Below are 21,024 nucleotides of genomic sequence, written 5' to 3'. Positions count from 1 at the left end.
CTAATCAATATCCGTTAAATTCAAAAAGATAATTAATGAAGAAACGCCGTCATCAATTTGTTTTGCTTTTTTTTCAAATTTTTTCAGTTTTATTAATATTATACAGACTGTCCATTCATAAACGCACTTATATTGGGACATTTATCTAATTTCTCGGCATCTATATGGAAAACCTTGGACAAACGTTTCCAACTTTGCGCATCAAAGTAATAGAAGGTGCCACGCTCTTTTGTACCATTTTTTTCATATTGATTAATGCCGGGAATTCGAGTTATCCAAATTTTTTCCTCTACATGATACCGCCATTCGCGACTATGCCTAAGTATATAGACAAAAAAACATAAAATTGCATTACAGTTAAATGAAAATTGAGATCTAACGGAACTTACAATTCAGCAGCTGCCATTAATTGCATTAGATCACCGATATTCGTGTAGAACAGGAAAAAAAGCAGATCCTCTTGCAGCTTTTTCAGTACCGGCGCAGTGAGCTTATCTCTAATCGCAAAATTAATCAGATATTCGGGTGGTACGCTGTACTCAACGTCTTGTGCTCTGTTATATAAAGGACGGCATAAAAGTTTGTTAGAAATTGTTTCTAATTTTAATTCAATTGAGCCAGTCACACACCTGCAGGGCTGTTCCACGAACGGTCCAGCGAATGTTGGATGCAAACTCTCCTGTGAATTAAGATTTAAGCCCAGACCCGTTAGATCCGTGCCCAGCGACAGCGTCACAAGATTGGGATCAGTTTCGGCTGCTCGGATGAACGTCAGCAGACCTACCATGCCAAACTGATTGTTCACCATGCTCGCTGGTATGTTTGTGACCTTGCCTATATTAAATAATTAAAGAAATGTGATTAGAAAATGCTGCGCTACCGAGATCCCTTCCTTTTTTGTGCTTACCATCTGGCGATGTTTGTACGCCGCTCTTCACAAGTTTATCATTGCTGGAATTATCGTTCATGTGCTCGCCGCTTGCTCCACTGCTCGTGCCGCTACCGAGCCCACCGCCAACACCCATCATAACATTGTTGCCGGTAACACTATTGACACCAACGCCTCCTCCTGAACCGCCAACTAATCCTACATGTGTCGCGTTTACCACACCGCTCGACCCGCTGCTGTTGCTGCCGCCGCCGCCAACAACAACGCCGCCAATACCACTGCCAACGGCTCCATGACCATTACCGCCAACACCCACGGCACCGGAGCTGCCCGAACCGCCGCCGCTGACCACAATTGAATTCATTGCCTTTTCCGTGCCATCCAGATTATTTTCTGTGACAACGCTTCCGCTTCCTCCTCCGCTGCCGCCGCCAGCAGCACTGCCAACGCCGCTGCTGTTGCCCAACGCATTCGTTGTGCCATCCGAGTTTTGGGTACCCGGTAACGCAGGAAAGTCCTCGTTCGACATCGTAAACTCCGATTGCTCTGACGTCGGCTGCTTCACCATGCCAACTAAAAGTAATTCCAAATCCCATCAGTTAATTTGTTGGGGTATATAAACTCATTTAAGAAACAACCTGTTTCAGTGTACAGGGAAACCTTCATTTTACTTTATTAACTCCAACACCACTAAGCAATGAGTAAATAAAAAGCAAGTAAAGATTGGCATAATGATTCGATAAAACTGACTAAAACTTTGAGATAAATTTTGTATGAAAGAAGGCGGATTTATACAAATTAAAAATGATAGAAAGTTACAAATTATAATTAGAACATGTGAGAAAAAACAAACTACCCTTAAATGAAGTATGTTAATATATGAATATATATATATATATATATATATATATATATATATATATAAGTAGAGCGAACCGCAACCAATTAAAATTATTAAAGTAACAGAAATTAATTTAAAAAAAAGTTTATTTTTGTTTTGAACTCACAAGAGGTAAAGAAATTACCGTAGGGTTTGCTGCCCGGCGGCTGGAGGGTATTCGATTGGGGCAGTGTCTGATCGTTCTGGCCGCGCGCATTCGTGAGTGAAGGGAACTCTGTGGGATCGAGCAGCGCTGGCGTTGATGCGTCCGCCCCATTGCCACCACCGAATACATGAAAATTATTTAAAGGGCCTCCCCCGCCGCCACCACCTGTGCCATAGCCACCGCGAGCGGATTGCATAAAGTTTCCCATGTTCGACTGTAACGTAAAAATATAATTGTACAATTCAAATTATCATCATCTTCATTGTCATCGTTATCATTACTTACCATGGGCCCGCTGCCCAACCCCTGCATGGCACGACGTTCCACAAACGGCCGTTGGCCGAATAGATTCGCATTGCGATTGCCACTCGATAACGCAGGACCACCAACCGATAACTGCACATTGCGATTCGGCGATAGCTGTGGCGGCTGTTGCGTTTGTTGACCGTAATTCGCAGCGCCAGGATAAGAGGTGCCGAAATCTAAGCAAAAATAAAAAATATTAATATTGAGAAAATGGGAGACAATTTACAAACCAAGTTGCCACTTACCGGTTTGGAACATGCCGGACGTGGGTGTTACATGGCCAGACATAGAGCTACCACCAAAGCCGCCAGTTGTGCGGCCCGTTAAAGCCGCGTTTGCTATGCTTCTCGGAGGTTGTTGAAAATTTAAATTCGCCATAATCTGGAAAAGACAAAAAACATACAATGTGAATTAGTATTTATATTAATAGATGCCTTAAAAACAGTGAATTGCGTATTTATGATGACCGCTAATTGCGTTTGATTAACAACTGATATTACGTTGTCGATAACAGAGCTAGTCATGTATTCGAATGGCGTATTTATGTTGCCCGCTAATTGCTGTTGATTAGGAGTTTGAAATCTGTTATCGATAACAAAGCTAGCCCCAATGATAAATACACTTGATCGTCATCGTACATCATCGTGATGCAGTCGTGACGTGTTTTTGGCGCGCACAAAAATTGATATACATATCAACCAATTGGCCAACAACAACATCAACAAATCATGCAAGGCCGGCTGTTGTTTATCACAAAAGTTGCTGCAGCTGAGAGTCAGAGAGAGTGAGAGTCGTCGAATACATATGTAGGCATACGAATAAGAGGTACGTGACGCTGACTCAGTTAGATTCAAGGAGAGAAAACAGAACCCAAATCCCGCACAATTGATAACAAAATTCTGAGTGCAGATAATTGTTGTTGCGCGTTGAAAATAACACAAACATATGCTTATAAATAAATATAAACAAGACAAATGGCGGATTGTTCGGTTTCGCTGTCTGGCTCTGGGTTTGACTGTCTCTGCCTTGTATTTTTTGTTGGTTGTTGGGGGCGGATTTTTATTAATTTGCGGATTCGATAAAGCCAAGGTCGCTTGAAATTTTACGTAACTGTGGTCTCAGAGACAACAACTATCATCAGACGGAATCAACATGTAACAGCTACAAATAAGGAGGCGATAATAGTGAAACCGAATACAACACAGGTAAACAAAGTGCCGTTCACTTTGCAGCACTAATTTAGATTAAATGGCCGCACGAACATCAGCTGTAAGAAAGCCTCAAAAATGAATGGACACAGCTAACAGAAAAAGTACACATGCACAAATTGATCTTCAAATCAGTCAGACAAGCCGTACAAGCCGCTCTACTTAAAATAGCACACAAAAGAACGCCCGAAAGGTAAATGAAAAAGGATACGAAATGAAACAGAAGATCAATATGTGACTGCGTCTGCGTGTATGTGTGTGAGTGTGTGCCTGTTTGTATATATATGGTTAACTTCTTGATGCGTGCGTGTGTGTGAGCACACAATAAAAGATGCTACTTGTATAAGTGTTGCTGATCTGCAATTAGCTCTGCCTGCACTTGTCTGTACCCATGTTCCTTTTGTATTTTGAGCACCTTTTGTGCGCTCTTGCTCCTCGATTTATTTGCTTTAACTTGACAGATTCATTTGCCAATTACATTAAAGTGTCGTTTCCCCGATGCTGATCGTAGGTTCATTTATTCGTTCGATCGCTATGTGTGTAACTTCATCAGCTGACCAATTTACGATTTGCAACACTGTTTTCATTTACAACAAAATGCTTCGAGTTCAACTTTAGCCAATTAGTGTTTAGGGATAGCCTTGAAAAGCAAACTTTAGCAACAACTATTTGAATTGTGAAGGCGGAAAGTTGTAGGCTTTTACACCGCACTTACCTAAATGAACGTTGGATGATAATGCTGCTGCTTCTTCCTCTTCTGCCACTGTTACTGCTAATGTTTTCCGACTACTGCTGTTACCAACAACAACATACACTGAATGGTTCGTTCTCACCGCATTTAACATTCCAAAGCGACTGGGACGTTGGTGTTGTTGCTGCCGACGGTTGCGTCGCCGTCTTCGTGGATTGCTGTGGCGTTCTGTCAGCTGCTGCACCAACTGACTCTTAAATTTGTGAACTTGAAAATGTTAAGCTTTGATCACTCAATTCACTTTGCTTTACTGTTACTTATAAATGGCACTCGTCGCGCATACACAAAGGCACACTGGCAAGCAGGATATACACTCACATACACACAATCACCCACACGAGGATGAAGATGATGCGCAAAGTGTAGCCGCAACGTGCGGAGAGAGGTTAGTTGGTATTTTTCCGCGCCGTATCGTCCCTAAATATATTGCATATATATATATACACTCACGCTGCGTATTGGTAACTGTGTATTGGTGTACTTTACTTCGTCGTGCCTGCCCGAGAGCAGGAGTACCGAAGGTTTTTTATATGCTTTCCCCCCTTGCCAAGCAACGCAAAGCGGCGACTACAGAATTTTTAACTGCTGCAGTGGTGCCCACTGCGAATCGTCCATTAATATTTTTCTCCTTTCAATGTTGTTTTGTTGAGTTGGGCCTTTTTTGTGTAGATTTGCCTTGGTTTATATATATATTATGTTGGTTTTATTTGTAAGTAAATAATTGCTTGCTATTGCGCTGTTGCCACTGCTTCTTCTTCCTTCACTGCTTCCACTGAATGTGTGTGTGTGTATGTCTCTGTCTTTGTTTTCTCAGTTCATTGAAATTTCACCCGAACGCGAATTTGGGGTAAATTCGCTTTGCGATTTGCGCACCTTTTACGCCGCGTACAAAGCAACGAACTTTTATTCAAAATAGACAAATGCCTATTTATAATATATGCAATAATATAAACAACTTTTGAGCGCTCGAAAAACGCTTAAATTGTACACAAAATACGTTCCGCAAAAAACTTTTGTGGCTCGTCACATACGAATACAAATACACAAAAGACTGAGATGGATGATGGTTATCGATGCAGCATTGTTATCGATAGTGGCGTTCATAGCAGCAGAAACAGAGTTGCAAGGAATGTCTTAGGACTGCAATACACGAGGACTTGTCAACAAATACGGCATTTAAAAAAAATATAACAATTTGCTTATAGTACACAACTAAATATTTTACTTAAAATAAGCGTTGCCTTTTATTTGATTTATATAAGCTTATTTTATAAAGCATATGTGTTTATTGAACGTGAAGCTTGTCTGCACGTGTTTGAGCCACCAATATTGTTATTTGCATTTTTGGCTTTGTGTGTTATTCGTTTGCAAGAAATTATTCTAAAACATGAGTGGTCCCAATTCAGATGATGAGAGCGGTAAGTGTTCTATTATATATTTTGTTGGTCCATATATACTTAAATACCTTTTAAAGGTTCTGGATCGGATTCCAGTCGCAGTGGAAGTCGCAGCCGCAGCGTCACACCGCAAGGCAGCGCACCACGGTAGGTTTTTATTGTTAAATTGTATTTACCCTGTCAAAATGATATTATTAATGGCATATTACCCTTTAGTTCGCCTCATAGTCATAAGTCGGGCAGCGGAAGCGAACGTTCACGTTCTGGGTCCAGATCCTCGCAGTCACGCTCCGGTTCCGGTTCGCCTCATAGCGTACGATCAGTCTCTGCGGCCAGTAGAAGATCGCGCTCTGGTTCGGTTCACAGTCGACACCCTGGCTCTCCACATAGCCAGCACTCCGGTTCACCTCACAGCAAACGTTCCCGTTCCCATTCACACTCCCGCAGCGGCACGCCCCATAGCAAGAATAGTGGTAACGAGGAGTCCCGTTCTAATTCGCCCAATCTGCAAATTGATGACCAGCGAGCCAATTCAAAGAGCAAGAGCCGCAGTCGCAGTGGCAGTCGCACTTCTAGATCCAAAACCCGATCTCGCTCTCGTTCACGCTCCCATACCAAGTCGGACACACCACAATCGGGTCGCACATCACGGAGCCGAAGCGGTTCCGCTTCCGGTTCGGGCAGTGACATTGGCATCTCCAAGAAGAAGCCGCGTCGTCAAAGCAATTCAGATAACGAAAAGCGTGATAGCGACAACGCAACGCCCTCGAAAGCAAAGAAGGCGCGCCTTATTGACTCCGATAGCGATGAGGAGGAGCCGGTAGGTCAATGCAAATTCTCCAATCTATAAGTAAACTAACTGTATTTAATTACATTTTGACTTCGCACAGTCAAAGACAGCGCCTGCCGCGTCGGACATCTTTGGTGACGCGGATGACATCAGTGACGACGAGGAGGCGGCGGGTGCTGCGCGCAAATCTCCGACAGGCAGCTTGGCTCGCTCACGCAGCCGCAGTATGAGCAAGTCGCGTTCACGCAGTGCCTCCGTAAGCCGGTCCCGTAGTCGCTCTCGTTCGCGCTCTCGCGATGCAGAACCGCGCCTGACTGTACCCAAGGAGGACGAGCCAGAACCGTTGCCGGAGACGCGCATTGATGTGGAAATACCCCGCATATCAGCCGATCTGGGCAAGGAGCAGCATTTCATTAAGCTGCCCAATTTTTTGTCCGTGGTCACACATCCGTTTGATCCGGAAACGTACGAGGACGAAATCGACGAGGAGGAAACCATGGACGAGGAGGGCCGACAGCGTATCAAGCTAAAAGTGAGCAACACTATCCGCTGGCGCGAGTTTATGAACAACAAGGGCGAAATGGTGCGTGAATCGAATGCGCGTTTTGTGCGCTGGTCCGATGGCAGCATGAGCCTACATCTGGGTAACGAAATTTTCGATGCGTATCGTCAACCGCTGGTGGGCGACCACAATCATTTGTTCATACGTCAAGGCACAGGTCTGCAGGGTCAGTCTGTGTTCCGGACCAAGTTAACCTTCCGGCCGCATTCAACGGAGTCATTCACACACAAGAAGATAACCATGTCGCTAGCGGATCGTTCGACAAAGACGAGCGGTATTAAGATACTCACACAAGTGGGCAAAGACCCTACCACAGATCGCTATTCGCAACTGAAGGAGGAGGAGGCCAAACTGCGCTTGGCCATGCGCACCCAACACAAGGTGCAACCTAAAAAGAAAAAGGCTGGCGCTGGCGAACCGCTCATCGGGGGCGGCGGCAACTCCTCCTATCAGCATGACGATGGTAGCGATGATGAGAATGCAATCAGTCTAAGCGCCATCAAAAATCGCTACAAAAAAGGCGGCAGCGGTAGCGGTGGTCAGGCGGAGCCAAAGGCCTCTACCATTTACTCCTCGGATGAGGACGAAGGCTCCGATTTTGAGGCTCGACGCAGCAAGAAAGTAAACAAGGCCAAAGCCAGCAAAGCACTGCGCGATTCCGACAGCGAATCCGACGTCGGCAGCGGCAAAAGCAACGACGGCGGTGCAGACGCCAACAGCGGCAGCGGTAGTGGCAGCGACAACGAAAGTCGTAAGTCAGGCAGCGGCAGCGGCTCCGGCTCCGGCAGTGGCAGTGGCAGCGGCAGCGGCAGTGACAATGATGATTAGCTTATGAATGAATTAAATTCCACAATATGAATAAATATAATGGATGCCCTAAACACTAGTTAATATCTGTTTCCACTAAGTTAAGGAAAATAAAAGGGAATTGTCTTTAAAAATTATTATTTTCACTCCATTGCTTGTCGATGATATCATCCCAAGCTGACTCTTTTCAGAAGAGCTTGCTCAGCAGCATTATATCATATATTATTATGAAAACCTTCTGTTGCTTACTCTCCAAAAGCTTCAGTTTAACTTCTGGATAGTAGATATTTATCGAGCGATATTTCGTTAAATTCTATACATAATTGTAAGAATTAAAACGCAATGCCATATTTTAGTTCTTTTCTTTAAATATATTTTTCCATAAATTATTGCTTAAATATCCTGTTTTTTATACAATTAGTCTATGCCGCGTTCAACAGGCGACGTTTTCAACCAAAAATACACAATTTTATGTTTGTTATATCTGTTTCTTTTTGTTTTAACTTAGTTTTATAATATACATCTACAACTGCAGTGGATTTTTACTGAATGTTTTGAGGGGGTTCCTTTCTATATAGGTACACGTTCTATACTATACTCTGCATTGGTTAAATCGGTTTATAAATATCCTTGTATAAATATAACTCTAAAAAAGTAGTTACAATATTATTTCTTCTGCTTTGTTAACAAATATTCGAGTTTTATAAATATCATAAATTATACATTTTTTCTTCTTTTTTGGAAAAATTGATTGTGCGACAATTTAATATTATATTATTTTTTTGTAAAGTTTTGAACATTATATAAATGCTAAATCAGCTTTGTAAAATTGCTTTTTGCTTAGTCAACGAGCACAACAGTTGATATATACTATTATTTATGATAGCTATTAATTATACATATACCTATATATAAATATATACATGTATATATATATTTATATATATATATATCATCTCGATCAATGTGGCATTACGCAATTCGAAATAAGGCAGTTGTGTTCTCTGGGTTTTACAATGGAAAAATGATTTTACAATTATTCATATTTTGCTTGCATGTCGCATGCTCTATAGGAAAAAAAACTGCACAATGATCTTAACTGATCTGGTTTTGGCATTAAGTACAATATGTATTACCGAAAAAAAAACCTTGGACTGACTTTGAACTGGTTTTTGCAACTTTTGTGATTTTTCATCTATATAATACTCACAAAAGAGCTTACAAAGTTCTTATATATATCAGTTCTCGGTTTATACAGGGGTTAGAGTACCGACTTATAGCTAATACGCATGATCTTTATATAAATAGTAGCTGGTACATATGGAGTCCATTGTCAGTTCTCATATTCCTCATGGTTCTTATTGTTGTTGTTCCTCTGTTGTTCTTGATGTGTGGAACCTATTTCTGTTGTCAGCAACCGCCCAGCTGGTTCCTCCGTGTTCTCCTCTATTAGTCACCATCGCTAACAGTCACCATGATAACAAGCTCGCGTTTAACAAAGAATTATTTAAATACAAAGTTGTTGTTTTTATTATAAAGTTTCTCTTCTTCTTCGCCTCCTTCTCATTGGTTGTTGTTTCGAAGAAAATTGCACAAAATGCTTTTAATAGCCATTGGTTGTGGGGGATTTCCATCAGCAGGCCTGCAAAGCGAAAGAGTAAAGAATATTATAATATATGAATAACAGTGAAGGCTTGATACAACGAACACATTTGGACAATGAACAACTCAAGCTGAGTCCTTAATTAGCCCAATAAAAAAATTCGCCCTCGCTGTTCACTACCGAGAGCTTTTACTGTACATTTAATCATTGCTGTTGTTGTTGTCTGTAGTTTAAGTGATGTACTAGAGCGTGGCCAGCGCCAGAACCGGGGCTGGGCACTTGATATTGTTTAATACTTAAAAATAAAAGAGAGCTGCGACATGAGCGAACCTGGCCTGCTGGTGCAGCAGGCAGAGATCTTATCAGCAAATGGCTGCATGACATGAACGTATGTAGACAAATGCGACTAATACCACAAAACTTAATTGAACATTTTTCACTAAACTTGGGTGTGGATCTTAAATACACACACAGACAAGCAGCAACACCTGATGTTTGTCTCTGAGAGAGCATTGAACTCTTAAGTTTTGTCTGTCTGCCTGTCTTTTTGACAAGGCAATCCAATTGTTTATCAAGTTTAACAACTCAACGCGTGCTTATCGGGCAAAAAACAGTTAAGAACTTTGTTTATTTACTGTTTCTAACATGTCTTTTAGCTTAATTTTGATAGAGAGTTAATACAGGCAATCCGATGACGTGGGGCTTATGGGCCACCGGCTACAAACGGGTAAAAGCAATCGGCTGCAAGCAACCGGCTCATACTGCATATATTATTACCAAATTGGAGCTAAGCTTTTTTAATGAACGAATAATAATAATTGTCTTTGATCCTTGACGGGGGGGTTTGAACCGTTCCCAATAACAATGTAAAAAATAAAATAATTTTCCTAAAATTTCTCAGATTTATCCTGTTAGATTTTACCTAAATATATTTAACTAAAACTGAAGAAAATTGAATACTCTGCTGTCAGTTGCCTACACCTTGAGCTGACAAAAAAAAAAAAACACAAACCACCGTAACCACCAGCCAATGGTTGTCACCTTACGTCGGTGCTAAATGTTAACGTTTCGAATTGCAATCATCGTGATTCGCACATTAAATATGCCCAACAATGGCAGCAACCAAGTGGATGAGTCAATCGATCCAAACAGATCTCTGTCTGTACTCCACCCCGCTACCTTCTGCCCTGATTATTTCGTTCACTGTACCAATAACTTACGTGCAGCGAATGTATTGAGTTTGTCTCGTAGCCGCCCTTGCTCTGCATTTGAGTTGAGATCGCGTTTAACCGATTGGCGGACAGCTCCACATCGGCGGATCCAATGTGTCCGGTGTGCACGAAATTTGTGGGATTACCGATCATTGAGCGATCGATGCGCAGGCGTTGGTGCGGTCGTCGAGAGGGTGAGCGCTGCTGCTGGAAGCAGCATGAGAACCATTGCAGCCAAATTTCGCCAGTCGATGCCATTTTTTGTGCTGTCTTGCTGGACGGCCGCTTTTCAGTCTTATAAAGGTTGTTGTTGTTGTTGTTGTTGTTGCCGTTGGGTTTGACACTTCCGCTTCCGGCCAGGTTGAAGTCTTTGCGTTGGCGTGGAACACGCGCTTGCCTGGAAAATAAAAAATACGAATACGATTAGTTATACAGTGAAAACTGAATTTAAGATCTGGCGAAGATACAGGTTAGATTCGCATTCATTTAAAATAAATTCAAATTAGATTTGGTTCGTTAATAGAGCATTCACTGTACTTTAAATTAAGTTCTCGATCCGCTCTAATTGTGGCCATCTTTTCACCTCGCCACGGACAATCCACACAACAACACCTTCAAAACGAGACGAACCTGTAGAAACGTAGAACACAATTCCAAATGAGACTGACTTTGCCTCCGAGGCTTGAAATAAAAGCAACAATTAATTGGCACTTTTGTGTAATTAAAATCGAAAGAAAGACATAAAGCGTAGGCAAAAGAAAAGATTGTGAACAGTATGGAAGAAAAGAAAAAACAACAACATAATAACAATAAAAGAAAAGAAAAAACAGAGAAGACCTACTCCGGCACTGGCACTGGGCAAGTTGCATTTGCTTTTATCACTCGCTTATTAATATCATTTCGCGGTTTTGCTTTGCTGTTCTTTCACAATTCAGCTGAATCAATAAATACGAACAGAGCCGTGTGATTCACACCCAAGGACAGACTTGCACTGAAATATTTAATGCCAAATAACATATATTATATTTAATTGAGTATTTTCTGTAATTATGCTAGACCCTTAGCAGCTTAACAATACTAGTTCAAGGTTCATTGCTAAAGGAACTCGTTCTTTCATCAACGCTCAGCTTTCAATATAACTGTTTGATGGAATGACAAACTGACTATCAAACACTATGGCCTGGCTGAAGTGGTCAATTTTCCACGCAATTTCCTGCGCAACAAACTTGTGCTTTCTTTACAAAAAACATAACGTGTGTCGTGCAGTCTTAGCTGTTGTTGCTCTTTTTTGTTTCTGTTATTTTCAGCCGGTGTTTTGTGTTTCGTTTGCTTCTGCCATTTTCTTAAGCAATTAAAGCTGCTCGAGCGTCGTTAATGCGCAGTGAAAACGAAATGAAAGTGGTAGACGGAGACGGTTGACGAGCTGGAGCTGGAGTTGGAGATGGAGCTAGAGATAGTGTTGGAGTTGAATTCGTTTTAATAGTGTGTGGGCCATTGCACACACATGTACTAACCGCTATCTTTAAAATCGTAGCGCGTGTCACAACAAGTGCACGTAACAATAGTAGTAGAAGATGGCGAGAGAGAGAGAGAGGGAGAGTAAGAAAGAGCGCTAGCGAGACATCTATAGGAACTGAAGCCGCTAAAGCGTTTCAATTTTTGTGTGTCAAAAGGTTATTAAAGTAAGAGATGCAAAAGAGATAAAGATAAACGTAAACACACACACACACACACACACACACACTATTACACACACACACACACACACATATATATATATATATGTATATATATACACACACACGCACATGCACTATGGCCTGCATGAGTACTAGTTCATGCTCAGTCGCTTTTGTTTTCCACGTCAGCCGGCGTAATTAATGTGCTGGAAATCGAGTCGCTACTTTTATCGAGCTGAAAACGAAAGCTCAGACACTGTTAATTATCAATAAAACGCACGCACTTATGCACTAAACGTGCGCGAGAGAGCAGGCATTAGATAAATAGACAAGAGTTTTGTTAAGAGAGAAAAACAGCATGCAAATTACTTTGCAATAATATCATAAACAAATGAATTTCCAATGACCGTGTTTCTGCTAACTTGCAAATGTTTATACTTTTGTATTTTTGTATGTTAATTGCGTACACGCTGACATCATCAGATCAGACATAAGCCGGCAAAAACGAGGCGAGGTTGTTCGAATTTGGCTGTCCCCCTCAACAAAAAAAATAAATAAAAGACAAAAACAAAATAAAATATATAGTAAAAAATATTTGACAGTAATTACTTTAAAATACATACACATAAAAGCCGCTTAAATGTGTATAAATAACTTATATGTTTGTACATATGTGTGTATGTACATATATCTCAAATAGATTTAGTTGAGGTAACGGTTCACCGTTGGAATTGTTATTTGCTGCCATTTGTAAAACTGAAACGAATCGACAGAACAAAGTCAACAAACTTTGCTGCTCTGTTAAAAATACTATTTAATTTCAAGCAGCTGGGTGCAAAGTGCTATGAAATTATGTCTATCTCTACAGCAGCTTCACTTCAGCTGCACAGTGGGGCAACACGCACATAAATTAACCCGCATAAGCTGCAATATTTTGCTTACGCGGGGGAAGCAGTATTATCTTTCTTTCTCTTTTTTGGCTAGGCCTTATCGCATTTGGCAATTTGAATGTGGCCCACATAACGCCTGGAGACAATTCACACGCGTCAAAGACATAAACAGCATTAATAAAGACATTTATTTTGCACAACGGAAATGAAAAATGGTTGACAGTGACTGCAATCCCAAATTATGTGTACACGATACGAAAATATTACATCATTTGGTGTGGTTTGGTGTTGGGCAAACAACAAGAAGTGAAAAGAAAGGAAGGGCATTAAGTATGCACGATACAACCAGTTTTGCATGCGTATCAAAACGACTCGCATGGCCCAAGGTTCAAGAAACCGATTAACGATGACAACAATCAGCGCTTAATTCGATAGCTGAAATCAATATTGTTATTGTTCTTTCTTGTAAGGCATGATAAAGGAACGGTACGCAAGTTGGTTTTACAATTTATTACATACAAATGTATGGGCATTACAGTTTTATGATATATTCGCGTCTGGTTTCACAATTATCACTAGAGAACATTCACTGCACTCGACAATCATTTCACTTGCCCTCAGCTGCTGCTCTCTTTGTGACTCATCGTCCAGCAGCACGTATTGTCCGCCGCAGCGACAATTGTACGCATAGGCCGAGCTCCACTTTGTTGTTGTTGTCGCCGACTCTTTGTCTGCGTCGGTTTCATTCTCATCCCCCTCCTCGTCATCTTCAACCATTTCGACTCGAGTGCTGTGCATGTCGTTTAACGTTATAGTGGCATAGATATTATTGTGTGTTTCAAACTTCGACTGCAATAATTCGGCATCATAGTGTTTACGCTTTATGGGATCTTTAAGCGTATTCCAGGCTTCATTTATCGCATTGAAATTGCTGTCGCTCTGCCGATTTGGTTCGCTCTCGTTCGTGGTTACATTTACAGCTACATCTACAGCTTGTTGTTGTAATTTATCGGGATGACATCGTAGTATTAATTGTTTATAATTGCGCTTAAGCTCTTCAAATGTTGCCGTTGCGTTCGCATTAAGCAGTTCATAGAAGTTCAAGTTTGACATCTGCAAGACGAAATGAAATCGAACCAATTTATATACATAAATATATTTAATACTTACAGTTAGAATTAAATTTTATTTGTTGTTTCACATGTTTCTAGCGCGTTAATCAGCACCGCATCAAATCGTAACGTTTACCACTACTGGCAATGGCAATGAGCTGATCAGCTGTTTGTTCTGTTTTATCGCTAACACTCTAATTGGAATTTTATAAATCCGCTTAAAAGCACTGCGCGTCCATGCTATGCACACATGCGCTTATACTAATACATATATATATATATATATATATATATATATATATATATATATATATATGTGTGTGTATGCGAGAGTTAGGAGTCATCATTTTCCTTTGTGACCGAAGAATAAGGAGTGTTGCTAAGCGTAGAACACGCATTTAATTTCACTATATCGACGACACAAAAAAATATTCCATTTTCTATTTTTGTCTTGGTTCTTTTCCGTCGCATGTTAACTGAACATAATTCAGCAAATCTCATTAATGCCGTTATGAAGCCAACGTTCGTTTAAGTTGTCACTGGCAACACAAACACAAACACACAAGCACACTCACCGAATTTTGTCGCGAAAAAGTAGAACATTCAAATTGTCAAAAAGCAAGAGTCAAGCGGCAATTGCACTTGGAGAGGAAACAAGGTTAAGAAACTGGTTCGGCAACAACAAACCAACAAAGCAAAAAAATACATATGAGAACGCTGAAAAGAAAAACAAGTAAATTGTCCGACGCATGCATTGACCCAATTTAAAAATTAGCAAAAGGAAAAAGTAAACCACAAGACGGATGAAAACTTGAGCCTCCGAAAACAGAGGGAAAGGCATAACGTCAAAAGATAGTTAAACGGGTCAGCTCAAGGGAGAGTGTCTGAGAGAGAGAACACAAAGCTTTATGAATAGCGTGCTTCTGTTGTTGTTTTTGTGAATTGCATTTAATTAAACAGCAAGAGTTATCATTCATTATTATTATTATGAAGCAACATTGTCGGCATGCTAGAAAAATCCAAACACAAATAACATTTGTATGCCAATGCAAACCTGCCCCCGCCCACCACACTGCGCTTCTACATTTATAATAAAATAAAGACTTGCCTTATAAGGTGTTGACTTTTCCTGTCGACAATAAAAGCGTCGACGTTCTGCTACTGCTGCTGCCGACGTCGCTGCTTTGCTTTTGATCCCGTTGGTTTATAGCTTATTTGTTGTTTTGGTTTTTGGGGCAAACTGAGCAGAATCCGAGCACACACCTACACACGCTCACAAGACACTTTACTTAGATCTTTGTGTGCTTAACACACTTTTCGCACAAGCACACACACGAGTTACATTTGCATTACCAACCTTTGGCAGCACGTTTTCAATAAATAATTATTTATATTTTCGTTTCATTTAGTTTTATTGTAAACAAATTGACAACGCGAGAGGCGAGCGATCCGCTTTATCCGCCGTCAAAAATACACCTAAGAATAAATCTTTCAGCAGTGTGACCATACACCGAAAACACAAAGATACGTCAAAATACAACAGAGATATTAATTGATAATATACAATTGACAACAATATCTATTGCATACCTGTAGCAAGTAGCATTTGTCTCTATGCAATAGCCCAAAGCAACCCTGCCGTATGACGCCTGAGCTGTCAAAGCAGTTTCCGCTTTCTTTCCGTGCGGTTCTTAAACATGACTGGTTTAACGAATAGGGTAAGTGCAATAATTTTGGCAAATAAAAATATGTTTGCGGGATGGGGCAATGTTACAAATGTGTGCAAAAGGTTAATTAAACTATGTGCTGTAGACAAATGTGCATTATTGTGGATTTTAACTGCGATGTAGCGTTGTTTTTAGTTGAGAAAACTTGTGTTCGTGTACACGTGCCCAATAGCAGCCTAAAAAATGGCAGGCGCGGAAGTGCTAATGAAAATGGATAAATGCATGAGAGGAGCGAGTGGTTTATATTCCATTTCTGGATCCAAAATAATGTGTAAAATCGAATTTTTATGTATTTTCTGTCGCTGCACACATTTGTTTATGCCCTGTCGCTCAACATAACCCAATTTTTTTGTGGTAAAAAAGTAATTGTTTTTATTGTTACATTTTTAGACCGTTGTTATTGATGGACGCGGCCATTTGCTTGGCCGTCTGGCCTCCGTGGTTGCCAAGTACCTGTTGCAGGGCGGCAAGGTGGCTGTTGTACGTTGCGAGGAGCTGAACCTTTCTGGTCACTTCTACAGAAACAAAATTAAGTTTTTGGCCTATTTGCGCAAACGGTGCAACGTTAACCCAGCTCGTGGTCCCTTCCACTTCCGTGCCCCATCCAGAATTTTCTACAAGGCTGTACGAGGTGCGTTATGATCATATGGCTCTGTCAAACCTCGTAGATTGTTGTTTACCATGATGTGGAAAACTTATTACCTACATTATTTGAACATAGAGAAAATCCATGTAAACAAACCCGAACTGAGTGCAGACAAGTCAAATATTCTATAATACTATTTGTAAGCTATGAGCCTTTACTAATTATTGTTATTTGTATTTCAGGTACGTTTGTGTAGCATTGACTGATCAGGTTCAACTCTTACCATGATGATTAATATCTTACCTACATTATTTGAACGAGAAATCGTGTAACCAATCATTAACTGATTCGTTTAATTACGTTATCTCTGTATAATGCCTTTTAAATATTTGACTAAAAGATATTCTTTTGGCATTCCAGGCATGATCCCACACAAGACCAAGCGTGGCCAGGCTGCTCTCGCTCGTCTGCGTGTCTTTGATGGTATTCCATCGCCCTACGACAAGCGTCGTCGTGTCGTTGTGCCCATTGCTATGCGCGTGCTGACCCTGCGTTCTGACCGTAAATACTGCATGGTTGGGCGTCTGTCGCACGAGGTAGGCTGGCATTACCAGGATGTGATCAAGAGTTTGGAGCGTAAGCGCAAATCCAAGCTCCGCATCACCCTCAAGCACAACAGAGAGATGAAGAAGTTGACGGCGAAGGCGCGCGAGAACATTGCCAAGGCTGCTGAACCCTTCAACAAGATTATCAAATCATACGGCTACGAGGCTTAAGAAGCGTCCACACAACAATACGAGCAGCATAATCGTAGCGGTTTTTTTAAAGAGAATAAAAACAACATCTAAGTTTAAAAAAACAGTGCAAATTTGTTTGATATTACGAATACAGAGCAAATTTGTTTGATATTGAGAAAGCAGTGCAAATTTGTTTGATATTACAAAAGCAGTGCAAATTTGTTTGATATTACGAAAGCAGTGCAACTTGCTTATATTTCAAGCGGTTGAGTTGCTAATAATAATAAAAAGCTTTGCGCAGCTGATTGGAGAAAGCTTTTATAACCAAATCATTTGGTTATGAAATGTTATCGTTTTAATTAGTTATCGGTATCACCTCCAGTAGATCATTTTGTTTCGCCCTTCGTGATGTCAACGTTCAAGGACAAAGTAGTTATTGTAACCGGTGCCAGCTCTGGCATTGGAGCGGCGGCTGCTGTACATCTTGCTAGCTTAGGTGGTCTGCTGACCATTGTTGGCCGAAATGTAGAAAAGCTAAAGGAGACAGCGGATAATATTCTTGCTGCCGGTGGCGCCGCTGCACTGCAGTTGCAGGCAGACATGGACAAGGAGGCGGATGTGGAGCAAATTATTAAGGTTACGCTGGCCAAGCACAGACGCATCGATGTGTTGATCAACAATGCTGGAATATTGGAAAGAGGCTCAATTGAAAATACTTCGTTGGGTCAGTACGATCGCGTGATGAACACCAATATGCGAGCTGTGTACCAACTAACCATGTTAGCTACACCAGAGCTGGTTAAGACCAAGGGCAGCATTGTCAATGTGTCCAGCGTGAATGGCATACGCTCATTTCCCGGCGTATTGGCCTACAATGTGTCCAAGGCAGCCCTGGATCAATTCACGCGCTGTGTCGCCTTGGAGCTGGCTAGCAAAGGCGTACGAGTGAACTCTGTTAATCCCGGCGTGATTATTACTGAAATACACAAACGCGGCGGCATGGACGAGGCTACCTATCAACAATTTCTGGAGCATTCGAGGACCACACACGCCTTGGGGCGGCCCGGTGATGTGAAGGAGGTGGCCGCCGCGATTGCTTTTCTAGCAAGCGATGCGTCCAGCTTTACTACGGGAGTTAGCCTGGCCGTAGATGGCGGCCGGCATGCCATGTGCCCACGTTAATTTTGTATTTTTCAACATATAAGTAAATATATTTTTGCATTTATTAAAACAAAAACAATATTCGCTATAAACAACTCAATTAGCAGCTGTAATCACGATTCAAACTTCACACCAGTGTGAACAACAATATCAATTGTGGTTTATTAATTAAACTTGTTATCAACTCAAACTCAATTTGAATTTCACAACTTTAAACCTGAATATATCTAATTGTGTAGTAGCTGGGGCTGAATTTTAGCTACTTTTTGCTCGATCGGCAACACTGTCGCAGCTTATCGATATGGATTCTTATCGGCTTTCTGCGCTGCTGACAACGTCAATGTCAAGTGGGCGAATCATTTGTGGTTGAACCATTATTAAGGCCAGTCCCACCACCTGCTGCAGCATAAATATGCCAAATTTCAAAGACAAGGTAATCATTGTGACAGGTGCCAGCTCTGGCATAGGTGCGGCCACTGCAGTACATCTGGCCAGCCTGGGCGGTCAGCTGGTCATTGTGGGTCGCAATGTGGAGAAACTAAAGGAAACGGCGGATAATATTCTGTCGGCAGGTGGTGCGCCGGCGTTGCAGGTGCAAGCGGACATGGACAAAGAGGTGGATGTAGAGCAAATAATGGCAGCAACATTGAAAAAATACGGCAAACTGGATGTGCTGGTCAACAATGCCGGCATAATTGAAATGGCCACCATAGAGAACACATCTATGGCTCAGTACGATCGCTTGATGAACACCAATGTACGTGCGGTCTACCAGCTGACCATGTTGGCCACACCGGAGCTAATCAAGACGAAGGGCAGCATTGTGAATGTGTCCAGCGTCTGTGGCTTGCGCGCCTTTCCCGGCGTGCTCGCCTACAATGTGTCCAAGTCAGCCGTGGATCAATTCACACGCTGCGTTGCTCTGGAGCTGGCTGCTAAGGGCGTGCGGGTCAACTCTGTTAATCCCGGTGTCGTTATCACGGAACTCCAGAAACGTGGCGGCCTAGATGATGCAAGCTATGAAAAGTTTCTGGAGCACTGCAAGGAAACGCATGCACTGGGTCGCCCCGGCAATGTGGAAGAAGTAGCCGCTGCTATTGCATTCCTTGCTAGCGACGATGCCAGCTTTACAACGGGCGTCAATTTGCCCGTCGATGGAGGTCGTCATGCTATGTGCCCTCGTTAAGCACAACACACAAATTAAGATCATATGAATTAAATAAACAGCATTTATTTTTATATATATTAACGCATCTAATTTGATTAAATTGGCAACTATTTGGGATTCAAATGGTAGGCATTCCGAAGGCAAAGACAGGTTGGACCTAAAGCCTAATGCACGCGAGCCTCCGTGATCTCGATAGTTGAGATTGGTAAGTCGCTTTTCGTTTAGACATCTTTATTAGACGATCACACAATAAATGCATAAAATTTGAATTTTCGTCCCGTGTTTTTCGTGGTTAACGCGGGCACATGGCATGGCGACCGCCGTCCACAGCCAAGCTGAGACCCGTGGTGAAGCTAGCCAGGTCGCTGGCCAGAAACGCTATCGCATTAGCCACCTCATCCGTCGTGCCGGGTCGACCCAGAGCATGCGTGTTTTTCGAGTGCTCCAGGAACTTCTGGTATGTCGTCTCATCCATGCCGCCCCGTTTGTGAAGATTTGTGACCGTCACGCCGGGATTGACGCAATTGGCACGCACGCCTTTGGCAGCCAGTTCCAGGGCTACGCAGCGTGTCAACTGATCAACACCCATTTTGGAGATATTGTAGGCGAGTACACCGGGAAAGGAGCGAATCCCGTTCACACTCGATACATTAACAATGTTGCCCTTGGTCTTAATGAGCTCTGGTGTGGCCAGCATGGTCAGTTGATAGATGGCACGTAGATTGGTGTTCATCACGCGATCGTACTGTTCCAGGCTGGTGTTCTCAATGGTTCCCGATTCTAGAATGCCTGCATTATTGATTAGCACATCCAATTTTCCATATTTCTGGAGTGTTTGCTGCCACACACGCTCCGTATCTGCTTCCTTGCTGACATCGCCGATAACGAGCGTTGGTGCGGCGGCACCAGCTGCACTGCATTGCTCCGCCACCTGCTTAAGGTTATCTGCATTGCGTCCATTGAGAGCCAAACAAGCGCCGTATTTGGCAAATTTGACGGCTGTGGCAGCGCCTATCCCGGAACTGGCTCCCGTAATGAGTACAACTTTACCGGCGAAATTCATGACGTTAAGCGTGAGCTTTTGATTAGATTATGTAAGCACTTGATTGGCTTCAAATGCGCATCTGCCGCAACTTTTATTTTCTGTTAAGCTGTTTTGTTTTCTTTTGATAACAAGAGCGAGAGAGCAGGACAGTTCAAGATCGCAGATCAGCTGGCAGTAGCGTTGCCACAGTGCATTACATAGAACAGCATTGATAACACACAAGCTGCCAGATCAGTGTTTAAGCAGTATGCGAATTGTTGCCATAAAGCGAGCGGCAGAGCTGCCACCTTTATAACTTTTTTCTGTTGTAAACATGAAAAATAAAAATTCGTTTAGAAATGACTCGTAC

General features: G+C 42.0%; 8 protein-coding genes across 11 annotated transcripts; 4 read left to right on the top strand and 4 right to left on the bottom strand.

The window, feature by feature from the left end:
- Positions 1-64: 64 nt before the first annotated feature.
- LOC111604821 (regulator of gene activity) lies at positions 65-5,224 on the bottom strand. Of its 3 annotated transcripts, none has more exons than XM_023323044.2 (8): positions 4,165-5,224; positions 2,487-2,622; positions 2,221-2,417; positions 1,915-2,149; positions 908-1,462; positions 630-834; positions 390-554; positions 65-318 (listed from the first exon to the last, which is right to left on the bottom strand). In XM_023323044.2, the coding sequence occupies exons 2-8, from the start codon at positions 2,617-2,619 to the stop codon at positions 99-101; spliced, it is 1,710 nt and encodes a 569-aa protein (XP_023178812.1). In that variant the 5' UTR covers positions 2,620-2,622; positions 4,165-5,224; the 3' UTR covers positions 65-98. The 3 variants fall into 3 exon arrangements, with proteins under 3 accessions (XP_023178812.1, XP_023178811.1, XP_023178813.1); XM_023323043.2 differs by having other exon boundaries at positions 1,897-2,149; positions 4,165-5,223; XM_023323045.2 differs by lacking the exons at positions 1,915-2,149; positions 2,221-2,417; positions 2,487-2,622; positions 4,165-5,224 and adding an exon at positions 1,528-1,570.
- A 93-nt stretch (positions 5,225-5,317) lies between these two features.
- On the top strand, positions 5,318-7,871 carry LOC111604820 (another transcription unit protein). Its single transcript, XM_023323042.2, has 4 exons — positions 5,318-5,618; positions 5,675-5,744; positions 5,814-6,417; positions 6,488-7,871. The coding sequence occupies exons 1-4, from the start codon at positions 5,588-5,590 to the stop codon at positions 7,775-7,777; spliced, it is 1,995 nt and encodes a 664-aa protein (XP_023178810.2). The 5' UTR covers positions 5,318-5,587; the 3' UTR covers positions 7,778-7,871.
- An 833-nt stretch (positions 7,872-8,704) lies between these two features.
- On the bottom strand, positions 8,705-10,967 carry LOC111604846 (CDC42 small effector protein homolog). Its single transcript, XM_023323078.2, has 2 exons — positions 10,580-10,967; positions 8,705-9,398 (listed from the first exon to the last, which is right to left on the bottom strand). Exons 1-2 carry the CDS (start codon positions 10,826-10,828, stop codon positions 9,390-9,392), a joined length of 258 nt encoding a protein of 85 aa, XP_023178846.1. The 5' UTR covers positions 10,829-10,967; the 3' UTR covers positions 8,705-9,389.
- Positions 10,968-13,640: 2,673 nt separating this feature from the next.
- On the bottom strand, positions 13,641-15,802 carry LOC111604845 (DPH4 homolog). Of its 2 annotated transcripts, none has more exons than XM_023323077.1 (2): positions 15,360-15,802; positions 13,641-14,252 (listed from the first exon to the last, which is right to left on the bottom strand). In XM_023323077.1, the coding sequence occupies exon 2, from the start codon at positions 14,250-14,252 to the stop codon at positions 13,680-13,682; it is 573 nt and encodes a 190-aa protein (XP_023178845.1). In that variant the 5' UTR covers positions 15,360-15,802; the 3' UTR covers positions 13,641-13,679. The 2 variants fall into 2 exon arrangements, with proteins under 2 accessions (XP_023178845.1, XP_023178844.1); XM_023323076.1 differs by lacking the exon at positions 15,360-15,802 and adding an exon at positions 14,310-14,407.
- An 80-nt stretch (positions 15,803-15,882) lies between these two features.
- Positions 15,883-17,425, top strand: LOC111604843 (60S ribosomal protein L13a). The gene is made up of 3 exons (XM_023323075.2): positions 15,883-15,969; positions 16,369-16,609; positions 16,985-17,425. The coding sequence occupies exons 1-3, from the start codon at positions 15,949-15,951 to the stop codon at positions 17,338-17,340; spliced, it is 618 nt and encodes a 205-aa protein (XP_023178843.2). The 5' UTR covers positions 15,883-15,948; the 3' UTR covers positions 17,341-17,425.
- Positions 17,426-17,668: 243 nt separating this feature from the next.
- LOC111604848 (uncharacterized oxidoreductase TM_0325-like) lies at positions 17,669-18,647 on the top strand. The gene has a single exon (XM_023323081.2). It carries the CDS (start codon positions 17,710-17,712, stop codon positions 18,481-18,483), a length of 774 nt encoding a protein of 257 aa, XP_023178849.2. The 5' UTR covers positions 17,669-17,709; the 3' UTR covers positions 18,484-18,647.
- Positions 18,648-18,779: 132 nt separating this feature from the next.
- On the top strand, positions 18,780-19,685 carry LOC111604811 (uncharacterized oxidoreductase TM_0325-like). Its single transcript, XM_023323031.1, has one exon. The coding sequence runs from the start codon at positions 18,875-18,877 to the stop codon at positions 19,646-19,648; it is 774 nt and encodes a 257-aa protein (XP_023178799.1). The 5' UTR covers positions 18,780-18,874; the 3' UTR covers positions 19,649-19,685.
- A 159-nt stretch (positions 19,686-19,844) lies between these two features.
- LOC111604812 (3-oxoacyl-[acyl-carrier-protein] reductase FabG-like) lies at positions 19,845-20,854 on the bottom strand. Its single transcript, XM_023323033.1, has one exon. The coding sequence runs from the start codon at positions 20,691-20,693 to the stop codon at positions 19,923-19,925; it is 771 nt and encodes a 256-aa protein (XP_023178801.1). The 5' UTR covers positions 20,694-20,854; the 3' UTR covers positions 19,845-19,922.
- Between the last annotated feature and the right edge of the window lie 170 nt (positions 20,855-21,024).

The sequence above is a fragment of the Drosophila hydei genome, unplaced genomic scaffold (assembly GCF_003285905.1).
Source record: "Drosophila hydei strain 15085-1641.00,03,60 unplaced genomic scaffold, DhydRS2 tig00000063-arrow-pilon, whole genome shotgun sequence".
In the NCBI taxonomy this organism is placed as follows: Eukaryota; Metazoa; Arthropoda; class Insecta; order Diptera; family Drosophilidae; genus Drosophila; species Drosophila hydei.
This window is presented reverse-complemented; position numbering and strand designations above follow the sequence as displayed.

Bases quoted from the DNA above. Each gene is read 5' to 3' on its own strand.
- LOC111604820 (XM_023323042.2), top strand. From the start codon at position 5,588: ATGAGTGGTCCCAATTCAGATGATGAGAGCG. The intron at 5,619-5,674 runs GTAAGTGTTCTA...TACCTTTTAAAG, and splicing joins CAATTCAGATGATGAGAGCG to GTTCTGGATCGGATTCCAGT. The intron at 5,745-5,813 runs GTAGGTTTTTAT...ATTACCCTTTAG, and splicing joins CCGCAAGGCAGCGCACCACG to TTCGCCTCATAGTCATAAGT.
- LOC111604848 (XM_023323081.2), top strand. From the start codon at position 17,710: ATGTCAACGTTCAAGGACAAAGTAGTTATTGTAACCGGTGCCAGCTCT.
- LOC111604821 (XM_023323043.2), bottom strand. From the start codon at position 2,619: ATGGCGAATTTAAATTTTCAACAACCTCCGAGAAGCATAGCAAACGCG. The intron at 1,463-1,896 runs GTGAGTTCAAAA...AATTACTTTTAG, and splicing joins CGGTAATTTCTTTACCTCTT to TTGGCATGGTGAAGCAGCCG. The intron at 555-629 runs GTGTGTGACTGG...TTTATATAACAG, and splicing joins TTCGTGGAACAGCCCTGCAG to AGCACAAGACGTTGAGTACA.
- LOC111604845 (XM_023323077.1), bottom strand. From the start codon at position 14,252: ATGTCAAACTTGAACTTCTATGAACTGCTTAATGCGAACGCAACGGCA.
- LOC111604812 (XM_023323033.1), bottom strand. From the start codon at position 20,693: ATGAATTTCGCCGGTAAAGTTGTACTCATTACGGGAGCCAGTTCCGGG.
- LOC111604843 (XM_023323075.2), top strand. From the start codon at position 15,949: ATGACTGGTTTAACGAATAGG. The intron at 15,970-16,368 runs GTAAGTGCAATA...TTACATTTTTAG, and splicing joins TGACTGGTTTAACGAATAGG to ACCGTTGTTATTGATGGACG. The intron at 16,610-16,984 runs GTGCGTTATGAT...TTGGCATTCCAG, and splicing joins TTTCTACAAGGCTGTACGAG to GCATGATCCCACACAAGACC.
- LOC111604846 (XM_023323078.2), bottom strand. From the start codon at position 10,828: ATGGCATCGACTGGCGAAATTTGGCTGCAATGGTTCTCATGCTGCTTC.
- LOC111604811 (XM_023323031.1), top strand. From the start codon at position 18,875: ATGCCAAATTTCAAAGACAAGGTAATCATTGTGACAGGTGCCAGCTCT.